Genomic DNA, 15136 nt, shown 5'->3' with positions numbered 1-15136 from the left:
TGAATAAATAAAACAATAAACAATGTAAAGTAAAAATAAAATAGATGTAGTTCAAGATATTCCTCTGAATTGTGATTTTCTTGAAGAATTAAACCTAGATTATGATGCTAGTACTCATCAAGGTTAACATTATAACCTGACATTATATTCATGCATGTATGTCCCACCTTTGTAGCTGTACTTGTGTTGAATAGTCGTCATACAGTGTGTACACTTTGTTACACTGTTACACAACTGTGTTTATGGGATGCTACTGCCTGGCATGAGTGGACTCCAAACCATTAAGAACATAAAATTAGATTTTATGACCACAACCATTAAACTTATTGCTGCTTTTTAAAAGATTGCACAGTAAGAACCCATGATCCTAAAATACTAAGACAATAGTAAATAACAGTTTGGTAGCGAGGGGATGTTTTTTTTTTTTTTTTTTAAACTTTAATTAATTATAGTCTTATGTCCACATTTACTTATCATCAGAGACACACAGTTCAACACACAACATGGACCAGTTCAATTCAGGTTTGACACTTGAACAAACTACTTAGTAGAATATTGAACTGGACTGAACTACTGAAACAGAACTGAAGCCAGTCCAGCTGCAGTCAGACGCCATGACTGAGCTGTAATTAGATCTGACGCTGACAAAGAGCACAACAACACAACAACACGTAAGGCGTTTCTCAATATCAAGTTCGCCGAATTCAGATTTTGGTAAGAATGATCTGAGAGAATAGACTTCCTAAGAACGCAAGTCTCTGTTACTGGAGCGGTCACCTGATATCGTTCGTGAGAGGTTAGCTTAATCGTTACAAAAGTTATAAAAGGTCTGCTTTCACGTCTTTGACAAAGGTTGAACTGTCGAGGGAGTTTTATCATTATTTAGGTGTTTGTTTTTCAGGAGACCGCCTATTCACGCCCATTTACACTGATTTCTATAAGATGACAACAATAACTGAGAAGTATTTCTTTAAAGATGAAACTTGTTTATTGACAGTAGAACGAAATGCATCTTGGGATATATGCCAGCCAAGTCCACATGAGTCACCAACCAGTGCATCGTTAATTTAATCCATAAAGACCCAGTGCTACTTTTCTGGCTGTTCCCAAATTACTTTTTCTCTTTTAGAGATTTATTACCATGTTATCCTCTTTATTTTGCATGTTTCAGTGCACATCATGTATTTTCCTATATTTAATTCACTGATCATGTAGATGTCCATTAAAGTTCAGTGTAAATTCACAGCTAATTGTATCACCAAGCAGAGAAACTGAAGAAAAGGTGGCTTTTTTCAGTAAAATACATCATTAACTGAACATAAACCAAGTCATTTGTCAAACTCCATGGGTTTTACTGGTGAATTAATGTTATAGAAGATGACAGTGTTTCCATGGTAACTACAAAGCCTCTGAATACCTAAATGGGTCATATCTGATGACCATGAAAAGATGAAAAACTTGTATTTTGCATCAATTATTTACATGCATTGATAGGTTTAGTGGATCAACAGGTATTAAATATTTTAGATCAGTAGATGCTTTTGGTTGATGGTGGGTGTTTGGGCCTTTATGGGCGAGAACAACATCCGATCCGATCCTGAATTCCATCTGATCTTGGTTTGTGCGAACTTTTAAATGGAACAGTGCTTAGGCCTCGACTAATGATGTTTCATGAAATTGTGAAAACAGAAGAACAGACAAGACTATTGAGAAACGCCTTGAGACTTTGGCCACTGTTATCGATGACCACCATCCTGTGTGCTTGTAAGAGGTCAAAAGGTCACTATGAGCTGATAGAATAGAATAGAATTAGAATTAGAATAGAATGCCTTTATTCTCATTATACATATGTACAACCAAATTAAGAGACAACTCTCTTGTGGTGCGTAGCGCAAAACAGTTTAAAAGAAAGTGTAAATACATATACCGGATAAAACAAGCATGTCAACCAACCAAAAAAAAAAAAATGGGAGAGATAAATATATTTCATTTTGGCCCCGGTTGAACACTGAAGATATGTGTTAAATATATGTCCATACCCGAGGTATTGTCACTGTCATTGTTCAGTACCTGTATTGCACTTGGGTAACACGTGTTGTTGAATCTGGAGGTCTGATATGATGATGGCTGTATGGATCCCTTTACATGTTGCTGCGTCTGACTTTTGACCTGGCCTTCTGTCAGGTGAGCCCATGCCCGTCAGTAAGAAGGTTGGCAGTTTAGTGATCGCCGGCTCCATCAATGCCCACGGTGCTCTCCTGGTGGAGGCCACTCATGTCGGTGCAGACACCACTCTGTCCCAAATCGTCAGACTGGTAGAAGAAGCCCAGACCTCAAAGGTAAGCACAATCCAATCTGTCAGCCTGTCATTTTCACTTTCATATCTGAAAGTTGAATAGATGTTTTACTCTGGATCAATGTCTGTTTGCTCAGGCTCCCATCCAGCAGTTTGCAGACCGGCTCAGTGGCTACTTCGTGCCCTTCATTGTAATTGTCTCTGTCTTAACTTTGGTGGCCTGGCTGGCGATCGGGTTTGTCGACTTTGACATTGTGAAGGAGAATTTCCCGGTAGGTGCTCACACCAGTGCTTTCGTCTTTCAGAAAAGCTTTAACATTATGATATCTAACATCCAGCGGTGTCACCCTCACAGGGTTATAACACTAACATCTCCAAGGCGGAGGTCATCGTCCGCTTTGCCTTCCAGGCCTCCATCACGGTGCTGTCCATCGCTTGCCCCTGCTCTTTGGGGTTGGCGACCCCGACAGCTGTCATGGTGGGCACAGGGGTCGGAGCTCAGAACGGGATCCTCATCAAAGGAGGCGAGCCACTAGAGATGGCCCACAAGGCAAGGCAATAAGCTTTAGTATCCCACTTAACCCTTTAGAGTATGTAATATAAATGTCCGTTTTTGTCCATACCTGCTTATAATCACCTTTGTAGGCACTTTATATAACCTGATACCACATGTGTGTCATATTAAAATGTGCAGAATATTCTCAGCTATGAGTAGAATAAAGACTCATCTGTACTGGAGCACCGGGATGAAAATGTTGGGCCCTGAAGCTGAAAAATTTGAATTACGATTTTGGAGAAAAAAAACGGAAATATTTGTGAAAACACACCTTTACTATGTATAAATGGAAATTTGGAGATTTATTTTGTTCACAGAAGTAGTGTAACATTTGGAAAGTAACCAAATAAATAGATAAACAATGCCTAAAATAAAAATAATTGAAATGTGAAGTTTTACATGAAGTATTTTATTCTAATGTAGTATTTTATTTTATTTTTAATCTATGACTTTCATGTCTCTGTAACACTTTGAGATTCCATTGAATGAAAAGTGCTTTATAAATGCAATTTTTTATTATGCTTATTATTGTTATTATTATTAAAAGTGCTGTTTTTTACTTCAGTTTCAAGAAATGTAAAACTGACATTTGAAATCACTAAGAATAATGATCTTTCAATGGCTCAAACAATCAAAAATAAATAAATTTTAAAAAAGTGCAAGGAAACAGTTTCTCCAAACTGAACATTCATTGACATTGTGAACTCGTAAGAAGAAATGAATAAATTATCTGCTCACATAGGAAGATCTAACCAATGGAGACTCAGAGAATGGGGGGTTATGCTGCCTTTAGGGACCTACCAGAGGCTCTGTAAACCTCAAAACTTACCGCAGATAAAACAGACGTCTATTATACTAAACAACCATGTGAACTGATAGATAAATTATTTCTATGCATGTTTTTTGGTGGACATATTGATAGAAATGTGGGTGTCAACTTTTAGGGGTTAAAACTCCAGTAAAAGTGTGACATTCTGTGGAAATGTCTTCATAACTCATTCATCTCATCCCTCAGATTGACGTGGTGATGTTTGATAAGACCGGTACAATTACCAATGGCGTGCCACAGGTGACTCGTGTGTTGGTGTTGTGGGAAATGGCCCGCATGCCTCTGAGGAACATCCTGGCAGTGGTGGGCACAGCAGAGGCCAGCAGTGAACACCCGCTGGGCATGGCAGTCGCTAAACACTGTAAAGAGGTGAGAGGTGGTGAGATCACAGGTGTTTTTGACGTCTAAATGAATGATGTTTGTGTAACGGTTCTGTGTCCATGTCAAAAGGAGCTGGGCTGTGATGTGCTGGGCTACTGTCAGGACTTCCAGGCTGTTCCCGGTTGTGGGATCAGCTGTCGGGTTTCCAACGTAGAGCATCTGCTGCAGCAGCAGAGCCACGAGCGCTTCCTGTTGCCGGGAGCGACCACTGATGAAAGTGCTCTGCTGTTCACCAACGAGGCTCCAAGTACAGGTCTGATGATACCTTAAAGGTCCACTCATACTCAGTGTTAAAGACGCATATGTATATGGCAGAGCCTTCTGTCTGTCCACTCCGTTCATGATGTGAGCTGGTGGATTTGTACAACATAGAGCAGTATCACTGAAAATGATAGGGGTTGTGTTGAGATTTGGAGAGTAATTTCCAGAAATGGTGGAACTTTTTGAAAAGTGTAAGTAAAGTAAGTAAGTAAGTAAATTTTCTTTATAGAGCACTTTTCACAGACAGAGTCACAAAGTGCTTTACCAATTCAAAACAGAATCAAATCAAGTCTACAGAGACCCAACAATCCTTCAGGAGCAAACACTTGTGATTGGTGACAGTGGCGAGGAAAAACTTCCCTTTAACAGCAGAAACCTCGAGCAGACACAGACTCCTGAAGGATGGCTGTCTGCCTTGACCAGTTGGGGTTAAAGAGAGAGAGTAAAGGAGGAGAAAAGAGAGAGTGATAGAGATATAGAGAGACTGGGGGAGGGGGGGAGACACATGGAGTACTTTATGATGAATACATAGAGTGTAATCAGTTTGTGGTGGCCCTGGGTCAGGTGGGAGACTAAAAAGCCTTTTTGAACAGGAGGGTTTTGAGGTGTTTTTTAAAGCTCTAAAGTGTGAGTTGGTGAAAAACTACCGACATATTTGTGACAACTAACATTGTCAATATCAAGATTAGTGAAACCTACTCTATCATCGCTATGTTTGTTACTATTGACATCCTTTTTCTCATCCTTCTTCTTCCTCTTCTCCTTTTTCTCCTCCTAATCCTTCCTCTTCTTCTTCTTCTTCTGCTTCTTCTCATCCTCTATCTTCTTCTTCCTCTTCTTCTTGTTCTTCCTCTTCTTTTTCTTCCTCTTCTTCACTCATAAAAACTCTTCTTCTTGATATCTGGCCAATATGTTAATTCAGAGAGGCGCCCTCTGGTGGACTGATCACCAAACGCTCATTCCAACACAGTGGACATTATAAAAGCCAAGTGGCCTCTGTGTTTGCATGCGTGTGTGTCTGTCTGGGGGAATCACACAAAATCCAGAAAGAGCTGACTGTTGCAGTTTGGCAAACATGTATTTTTGGTCAAGGAACAGACTAGTGAAAACGACAAGTTGATAGGACCAATAATTTGGGAGATATTAGTAAGTTTGGAATACAATAGCCTTACAATCATGTTGCTATGGCCAGAACGCTTTGGCGGTGACTGCTGGACAAATGTGGTACAGCATACACGAATACACAACAGCATAAAAGCAACCACATCTAGAACCCAGTGACTAGAGACAGTGACGTTTACACTGTTTAAAATGCATGTATCTGTTTATGTTCATACATAGAACATCAGTGAGCCTCAAAATGATGTCTACCTGCCTAACATAAAGAACAAAGATGAACTTTCATCTCTAGTCTTTGAATTATTTATCCTTATTGCTCTTTTTAGCTCCAGTTTGTGCCTTTCTTGTACTGCTAGAGCCTGAAATTAAAATTCTGACTCACTGGCTTGGAGGACTGATGGTCATGAAAACATATTTAGCTTTTTTTGTTTGATGTATACATCAATTTTGGTACATTTCATCGAGGTTTTCATTGTCATCCTGCAGATGGAATCTTATCATCCCCAATTCTCCATCCAACCTCCAACCAGCTTGTCAATATCACCACATCTTATCAATCAAATTTCCTCTCCTATTCTGCAAAGACTCACCCACTCTGACCCTGCCTTTGATTGGTGGTAGAAGGTAGAATCTTTGAAAAAAATAAACAGTCTGTTTGAGGCAGATTAGGAACAGGTCAGACAGAAAAATAAAGACGGACGCATGAATTCCATCAAACTAGGTACAAACATTACCTAGATTGACTCGTCAAATGGAAAATGTACCTCTATTTGGTGTTTGGCGAAAGACTCTTGGTGACCCCGATAAATAAATAGAATAAATGTTTACTATAATTTGAACAGAACGTTGATAGAGAGCAAGATTTTCACCACCCACATTCCTGATTTTGTTGCTCGTAGCTGAAGGTTTGTCGTACTCTGTGCTGATTGGGAACAGAGAATGGATGAGGAGGAACGGCCATCACATCGGTGCAGACGTTGATGCTGCTATGTCCAGCCACGAGACCAAAGGGCAGACGGCTATCCTGGTCGCTATAGATGGTGAGGCATGTGAATGAATAACATGCATCTTAAATGTGTCCCATGTGTTCCAGCTGTAAGAGCGTGCATGTCCTCTTTGCAGGTGTCCTTTGTGCTATGTTGGCGGTAGCAGATACAGTGAAGGCGGAGTCATCCTTAGCAGTTCACACACTTAACACCATGGGAATCCAGGTGGTTATGATAACGGGTGACAACAGACGCACTGCCAAGGCCATAGCTGCACAGGTAACACACACACACACACACACACACACACACACACACACACACAAACATACTGCATGACCAGTGTTGTGCAAGTTACTTCCAAACTGTAATACATTACAGATTACTTGTTACTGCTATTTAAAAGTAATTCCTTCCTTACAATATTACTGTCTCAGAATTGTAATGCGTTACTTGACTCTTGTATTACTTTTGAGTTACATACAGACTCTCATCGTAAATGGCACATGCACAGTAGAACTCCCCCACCCTATCCCCCTCATTGTACGGTCTATGATGTTCAAATTCCAGCAGGAACACTGGCATTTTTTTTCAACATTTTACATGTTAAAACAGGAGGCGTGGCGCCGAGGATGCCAGTGGATAAATCTGCAATTGATGTAGAATTCTAACTAGTCATAGAAACGTCAGTTGACTTTGTCATCGCTGGTCACAGGGTTCACGCTACCTAGCTTCTGTAAAGCAGGGTTAGGGTTAGTCTTGATCATACGTTCATGTGGCCAATGTCCTGTCTTCTACCATCTTCACCCATTGGCTGAACACCAACAGGAAAAAGAACTTTCCTGCTGCATTTTTGATTCCTTAGGGTCTTGTTGTTTTTTTATTTTCATTTGAGCAATTAGCAAAATTATGGGTGGAAAGTATGTTGTAACGCAAGAGCTACTGAACATGTACAGAGTAAAATATTACTGAAAATTGATTAGTAGTGCCTTACACTACTGTGTAACAGTACAAAGTAATGTGTTTCTGTCATGTATTACTTTTGTAACGCGCTACTCCCAACACTATACATGACGCATGGAAAGAAAACCAGCAGATAAGTTCAGTTAAATGCCTGTCTGTTGTTTTGCCACAGGTGGGGATCAGGAAGGTGTTTGCAGAGGTGCTGCCATCACATAAGGTTGCGAAAGTGCAGGAGCTGCAGGAACAAGGCCTGCGGGTCGCCATGGTGGGAGACGGCGTCAACGACTCGCCAGCCCTCGCCCGTGCTGACGTCGGCATCGCCATTGGCACCGGGACAGATGTGGCTATCGAGGCGGCTGATATCGTCCTCATCCGAGTGTGTGATACATCCCAACAGTTCTCAACAAAAATAACATCTTTAAAGTTCATTACATTATTATTGTTTTTATTTATTCATTTATTTTTACACTAGAATGACCTGCTGGATGTGGTGGCCAGTATCGAGCTGTCAAAGAAGACGGTGCAGAGGATTAGAATAAATTTTGTCTTTGCTCTTATATACAATTTACTTGGAATACCGGTCGCTGCAGGTGAGGACAAAGTTAGATGGTAATTCTAAAGGTTAACTCACTTTATCATCCCTGTCTGGAAATTCAGTCTCTGCATTTTACCCATCCTAACACACACAGCACCTAGCATTAGCAATTAGCACTAGCATTTAACTCATTAGGATGAGTAAGCTGCCATTATAGGGCCAACGCCAGACCTCTTGTTCTTTGGTGTTTTCACATATTGGTTCAGATTCAGCCTAACAAACTAGCTTTGAGCATATAACTAATTTAGCTCAGTTTTTAGCACAGTATCAATATAACACCGTTGTCTCATCATGCATACATGACCTTAAATAGGTAAATATCAAGATGAGTGTTTGCTCGGTTTCAAGATATAATCAAATGATATTAAATTGTAATTAGCTGATTAGTGTACTAGCTCCATTAAAACCTGCTAATTCAATCTGGTGCCAATCATGATCTATTAATTTCTGGAATACATTGTGACACCAACCCAAACAGAAGCACTACTATTTGTCCTTTACATGTTGGCCTAAGTTGATTTTGGAATATTTAGTGGCAAAAAGAAAAACAGGACGGGAACTATTTTTACTATTTTACTGCATGACACCAATAAAAAATTAATGAATATACGGTATGTTAGTATTGTAAATGCTGTGTGCTTAGTAAATATATATAATACAGTGCTCCTTTCTCATTTGCACACATCTAATGAAGCTTGATATGTAATATAGAGTCAATATTCAGCCTCATTAATCTCATATTTGAGACATTTGATGAATATAGAATAACAGACAATATTTATGCTCAAAAAACGGTATTGCAAAATGTCATTTTATACATTTTCTACACTTCTTATTCTATTTATGTATTATAGTGCTTTTGTGAAGCAAAGACTTTGGTAAACCTATTTCAACACCAAAACACTTCATCCACATGATTGAAGATTTGAACATTTTCATAAATCTGTCTTCAAACTTTCAGCATTTGGGCTGAATTATCTCTTTCTATAGTGAACTACGGCCTCAGGTTACATTATTCTGAGTATTTTGATATAAAACACTTTTGTGGTTTTTGTAAGTACATGAAAAAGGTGAATTTAAGAGAGTCTGTAAAGATGGAATTGGATCTCTGAGGGTTAAATTCTATGTGTTCTATGTTGAGATGCTGAGTACCTATGGAACCCTGTTTCTTCTGCTGTCTGTAGGTGTGTTCATGCCTGTCGGTCTCGTGCTTCAACCCTGGATGGGCTCGGCTGCCATGGCTGCCTCTTCTGTATCAGTGGTTCTGTCGTCTTTACTGCTGAGGATGTGAGTCCATGTTATGGAGCTGATGAGCTGATTCATGTGTAGTGACCAAAAATCAATGCGGTGACCCAGTAAAGTAGAAAATAAGCTGTGACTGCACTTTTCCAACTACTTGTTAAATTCAGTTAGAGTGGGACATGCACAAGGAATTACTTAATTTTCTCACTGTGTAAACTTATCAACCCCCAAAACAGTGTAGCATTATCTAAAAATATATATTAAAAGGTGAACAAATTTGATATTATTTCGTTCATCCAAGCCAATCAGAGGCTTCTATGGGTAAATACTGTCAGCATTAAAAACATAAAAAACCTTCTAAAACATAAAAATACAGAATAAAGTATATATACAGTAACACATAATCATGTACAGACACAAGAATAAAAACATAAGACCCTTCTAAAAACATTAAAATACAGAATACAAAACACAACACAACATACCACAATACATCTTATTCAGTAAAGACAGATGCACTAATAACAGCGAAACATAAAGAAACCCACAGTGTTTATATTGAATAACATTGTGTGTAGTCAGGAAGTTGAAATAATTGCCTAATTTGTTGGGGGTTTTTTCTTCCTAAAACTGAAAATCACATAATTATTGTTGAAATAACACAAAGAGAATATATTTAAAGTGATTATTGTCATTTTTTTTAACCTTTCAACACTCTTATGGCCTACAGATTTGTTGCATACATAAACAAATAGTGACAAAATTCGGGGCTATATGATATAATAAGACACCAGCTTTGAAGTAAAACATCAAAACTGCTATAAAAACCGGTTGGAACAGCTTCAGTATACAAACATTTTCTGCAATTTGTGAATATATTTGTGTTTATGAGTGAAGTTTTGTAATTCCAGGCTAAAAAAATGGCATTTTGGTTTGTTTTTTTTCATTGCTGTCAAATGTCAGATTTGCAGTAGTGTGTGTCATGTAAGGGTTAAAACCAGCCAAATGGGCTCAGGTAAAACAGAACAGATTTATCACACTGTTGCTCAGTTAATGGAGCTCAGTCCCAGAGGGGTAAATCATAATGGTGGACTATATTAGGACTGACACAGGATCTGGGATGGAGCTCACTTTACATTTTGGCAGCTCTTCTGGCCTGTAAATGTATCCCACTGATTATTTACATATTCATTTGACTCTTCTCCTGTTGTGTCATATGGCGTTTACTGCTGCAGAGGCTGTGCTTCCTCTGTAGTCATAGTTATCGCTTCATTTCCATGACAACCATCTGTTCTTTCAGGTATAAGAAGACGTCCGTGGAGCTGTACGAGGCACGTGCTCAGGGTCACACTCGGAGTCTACGCTCGTCACAGATCAGCACACATCTGGGTTTGGACGGACGCCGCCGAAGCCCTGCCCTCCCCACGGGGCCTCGGGAGCAGCAGGGCAGCAGCGTGGCCCCACCCCCTCAAGTACCAGCAATGAACTCCATCCAGGAACAGGACCGGTACTCGCTCTTAGACCACCAGACTGAAGGGGACCTCAATGTGTAGTAAAGGGATTTCTCGTGTTTCTAAATAAAGTTATAATATTTGTATCTATTTATGTATATAGATGAGGCTAATTTTGCAAAAGATTTATATGTTTTCATTTATTTTGATATTTGTACTGTGCATTTAACTTTTATCGCTCACTTTCCGTCATTGTAAAAATCAAGCAACTTAATATTTGTGTCAATCACAACCTTTTCAGTTTTTTTTTACATCACATAAATCAAATTAAAGTTTAAAACTCCCATTCCTGAGCTCAGGTGACATGTTTAACATTCATGTTAAACATAGAGAGAAAGTGGAGTGCAGATTTTAACTCGCTATAATGTATTTTAAGCTGTGCCAAAGATAATTAATGGGAGAACATTAATCAAGTAACCTTCGCTCACAGACTGGCCTCTTCACATCATAATTCCATCTAAACTGCTGAGCACCTGCTCCAGTATATGCAGCTGCTTAACACCACTGCAATATCCCATCAGCCCCTTTGTCTTAGTGCTCTTATTATTCATCATCAAGCACAGAGTAATGTACAAAAAATTACACCTGATCGAAAAGGGAGCAAATCAGGTATAATGTAGAGGCAACTATGAGGCTATATGTGAAAGATATTAATATTAAATGAAACAATTTTACTGTCTTTATTTCTGGAGGCAGAAGTGAATACACAGTACCAGTCAAAAGTTTGGACTCACCTAATTTAAATGGCATGAGATGGACCGCAGATGGTGCTCAGCATCACTTCAAACTCCTTCAAGACTTTTGGCAAACATTTCAGGTGATTACCTCATGAAGCTCATCGAGAGAATGCCAAGAATGTGCAAAGCAGTAATAAAAGCAAAGGGGGGCTATTTTGAAGACTCTAAAATATAAAACAGGCTTCGAGTTATGTCCCACTTTTTTAACTACATAATTCCATATGTGTTCATTTATAGTTTGATGCCTTCAGTGAGAATACACAATGTAAATAGTCATGAAAATAAAGAAAAACCAGGTGAGTCCAAACTTTTGACTGGCATTATATTTGGAGCAAGAGGTGCCTGGCACAACAAGCCTTCCCCCCCCCTCACATGTATTGTAGCTTATTTTGACATTGATCCAGCTGATGTCATCATGTGTATGTGTGTGCTGATGTCAGCATATCAATTGCCTCTGTATATGTGCTAAGTCTCAAGTAAATTGAAACAAAATTGGTGTTTTTGTAGACATTTGAAATTTCGTCCATTATAAGTAAATGGAGGGAAAAAAAGATTTTAAAATTCATTAAAAAATTTTAACTTTGACCTCATTTTCCCAAAATGTAGTGACATCTATTCTAGGTCACTGGCAATTTATAAACCGAATTTGGTATGAATTCATCCAGTTGTTTTGCTGTTAGAGACATGTGAAATTTCCCTTATTATAAGTAAATGGGAAAAAAAAGATTTTAAAAATTCATAAAAAAATTTGAACTTTGACCTACCGTTCCCAAAATGTAATCAGATCTATTCTGGGTCACTGGCAATCTATAAATCCAGTTTGATATGAATTCAACCAAGAGTTTTGCTGCTGAAGTGTTTGCAAACAAACAAACAAACAAACAAAGTGGCTTAATAAGTGAAAATCACAAAGTGTGAACACATAATGTTGCATTTGAAACCATAATGAAACTGTACTGTATAAATACACCAGCTAATTAATGCTAACATTAGCTATAACAGGCCAGGTATTGTAATTATATTATATTATACAATTTCTCAGTTGTCTTTTTCGTGTAACTTCTAAAACATAACTACAGTAAAGCTTGCCTGGTCAGCCATTTAGTTTTCTTAGTGTATTCAGTACTGAGAAAACAGTCTGGAATTGGCCCAAGTAAATGCATTCAGTGTCCTTGATGTTTTCACACAGTGTTAGTCTAGTGAGTTTCAGCCACCTTTCTTCCCCAGTTTACCAGTTGTATGAAAGCCAATATGAAAGCAACCAAAATACCAAACTGGGGCTTAAAAATGCCACTTTATAATCCAACAGACTTTTTTTTGCAAACAGAAGGTGTATCCAGGTGTATTTTGTATTCTAATCAATGACTGCCTCCTCTAATTTATGGTGAGTCACTGAAAATTGCACGTAAATGGAACCGAGCCACTGTTAAAATTATATCCCACTGAATACTGAAACGTGTGTTTTGAGCTGTAAACAGAATTATATGACTTAATTGTGATGAAACACATAAATACAGGTTATAACACGCATAACAATTGAAAAATATGCAAAATTGATGCCTTTTGTCGTTGAAAGTGTCTCATCCTCCCAGTTTCTGTTATGAAGTCTTATTTAGTCTTCCCATCGTGAGGGTAAAGTAAAGATTTAGTACAATTCTACATCATTAAAAATGAGAGTCATTCATCACTCAGATTCTGCCAAACCTCATTCATTTTCCGAAAGGTCAAACTGATGCCATTTTATCATGCTATTCTCAACCACTAGACTCACACAGAGGCAGCGATTTTGCCTCATAAATCTTAATCCTCAATTGATTACATTATCTGTTTGACTCTGAAATAACACGGTAAAACCCCACAGTGACGCCACACCACAGGCTGCAGAATTGCTCTTTGTGTCACTGAACTCAGGAGAGACTTCAGGGTCTCAGTTTCCCGTGGGAAAAGTCTATATGACAGTGAGAAAAAGCTGGAAAAACACTCTAAATTTAACATTCACTTAAACATATATTGATTTTCTAAGTGGACCTTTCATGATAAACCTAGTGTGAAAAGTCAAACTAACCCTTTCAGAGCCTCATGTGGTTCATGCGATTCTCCGTCATACAGATGTCCTTGAACTGTTCTTGTCCACATCCACATTTGCACATTCAGAGTCTTTACCGATTTCCTACTGTCGCAATTTTCAGAATCATGCAGTGAGTGAAATTACACTCAGAATGTGGGTAAAGTTAGATTTTAATATTGTCAGTAATGCCTGTCCCTGCTTTTATAAGATAAAATGATGCAAAAGTGTAACCAGTAGCATCACGGGGGCTTTTTCACTTTCTATGGTTTGTAGCATTTGTGTGAAAACTCATCCTGCTTGGAGATGCGTAGTGAATAGTGTCTGAACTAAATTTGTGTTTTGGATGAAAGATGTAATGTCTTTAACCCATAAAGACGCAGCACTACTTTTTTAGTCGTTCCTAAATGAATGTTTCACTTTATTTAACCTTTCTTAAGTAATTTATCTTCATTTATTACAATATTATCCTATGTATTTTGCATTTTTCAGTGAAAATCAGGTATTTTTTATATTTACTTTTCTGATAATGTAGATTTTTATAAAAGCTCAGATTAAAGTTAAGGGTTATTATTTGAAAAACAGAAAAAAAACTGAAGAAAAAGTGACCATTTTGTTAGGATATCAATAACTGAACATAAACTAAGTGTCTCCATCCACTGTCATTGATCCAACTCCATGGGTTTTACTGGTGAATCAATGTTGTAGAAGATGATGGTGTTTCCATGGCAACTGCGGAGCCTCTGAACATCCAAATGGGTCATGTCTGATGACCATGAAAAGATAATAAACTGTATTTTACACCAATTATTTACATTTTTGATAGGATTAGTGGATCAACATGTATTAAACAGTTCAGATCAGTAGATAATTTTAGTTTGGGTCTTTGTGGGTTAAAAAAATCATCAGGAAATCCAGTGTCTGTTGTAGTTCTGGACTGCTCTTAAAGCCGGGCATGATCTCTATGTGTTATTTTATTCCCTGGAGTGGATTAGCAGCTCAGACTATCACTCATTGTATGTTTTGAAGTCTGTTTTATGTGCGTTTTTGACAATCTCATCAGCACTGATTATCCAAGCGTCGCCTCATTGACTTGACATCCTGCGTCGCTGTATTTTGTCACCATCCGTAAGCATTTACATTGAACCTTAACAGGCTGTCAAACTGTATTTTACAGCGCTGCTATCAGGGCTCCGGGCACCGTGGGGAGTCTTTTGCTTGCTCAGCTATGCATCTGTAATTGTGCCAAGTTTAGGGCTGACGCGCTGAAGCCGCCCTCACCGCCGCCGCCGTGCAGCTGAGTGTACTTTTAAGCCGACCGCCATAGTCCGGTGATCTGATGCAAAGACGCAGACTTCAAGAAGGTGGAGATTCATCTATTTATTTGAGCATATCAGCAAAAATCTGTGATCTGTACCCTTGACTTTCACCAACCCAAAAGCGGCCGTTCAGCATAAATATGCAAATCCAAAGACGAGTCCAAGAGGAAGAAGGAACTCCTCCTGCTCAGTCTATATAGCACTCACACTGTAAACATTTATTTCCAATTCATTACTTTTTATGTGGTACTCAAATGCCATTGTAGTTGCTGTCGA

General features: G+C 38.6%; 1 protein-coding gene across 1 annotated transcript in view; it reads left to right on the top strand.

Moving 5' to 3' along the window:
- The window catches only part of LOC115436347 (copper-transporting ATPase 2-like), a 42723-nt gene extending 31892 nt beyond the window's left edge, over positions 1-10831 (top strand). The window contains 11 exon segments of the mRNA XM_030159199.1: positions 2185-2339; positions 2434-2568; positions 2652-2846; positions 3868-4050; positions 4132-4315; positions 6342-6482; positions 6565-6707; positions 7564-7767; positions 7864-7981; positions 9171-9273; positions 10529-10831. Coding sequence (XP_030015059.1) covers positions 2185-2339; positions 2434-2568; positions 2652-2846; positions 3868-4050; positions 4132-4315; positions 6342-6482; positions 6565-6707; positions 7564-7767; positions 7864-7981; positions 9171-9273; positions 10529-10781 — 1814 coding nt within the window. The 3' untranslated portion in view covers positions 10782-10831.
- The last annotated feature ends 4305 nt before the right edge of the window (positions 10832-15136 follow it).

The sequence above is a fragment of the Sphaeramia orbicularis genome, chromosome 2 (genome assembly GCF_902148855.1).
Source record: "Sphaeramia orbicularis chromosome 2, fSphaOr1.1, whole genome shotgun sequence".
In the NCBI taxonomy this organism is placed as follows: domain Eukaryota; kingdom Metazoa; phylum Chordata; class Actinopteri; order Kurtiformes; family Apogonidae; genus Sphaeramia; species Sphaeramia orbicularis.
The sequence above is the reverse complement of the archived record's forward strand: the minus strand, read 5'-3'. Positions and strand labels throughout refer to the sequence as shown.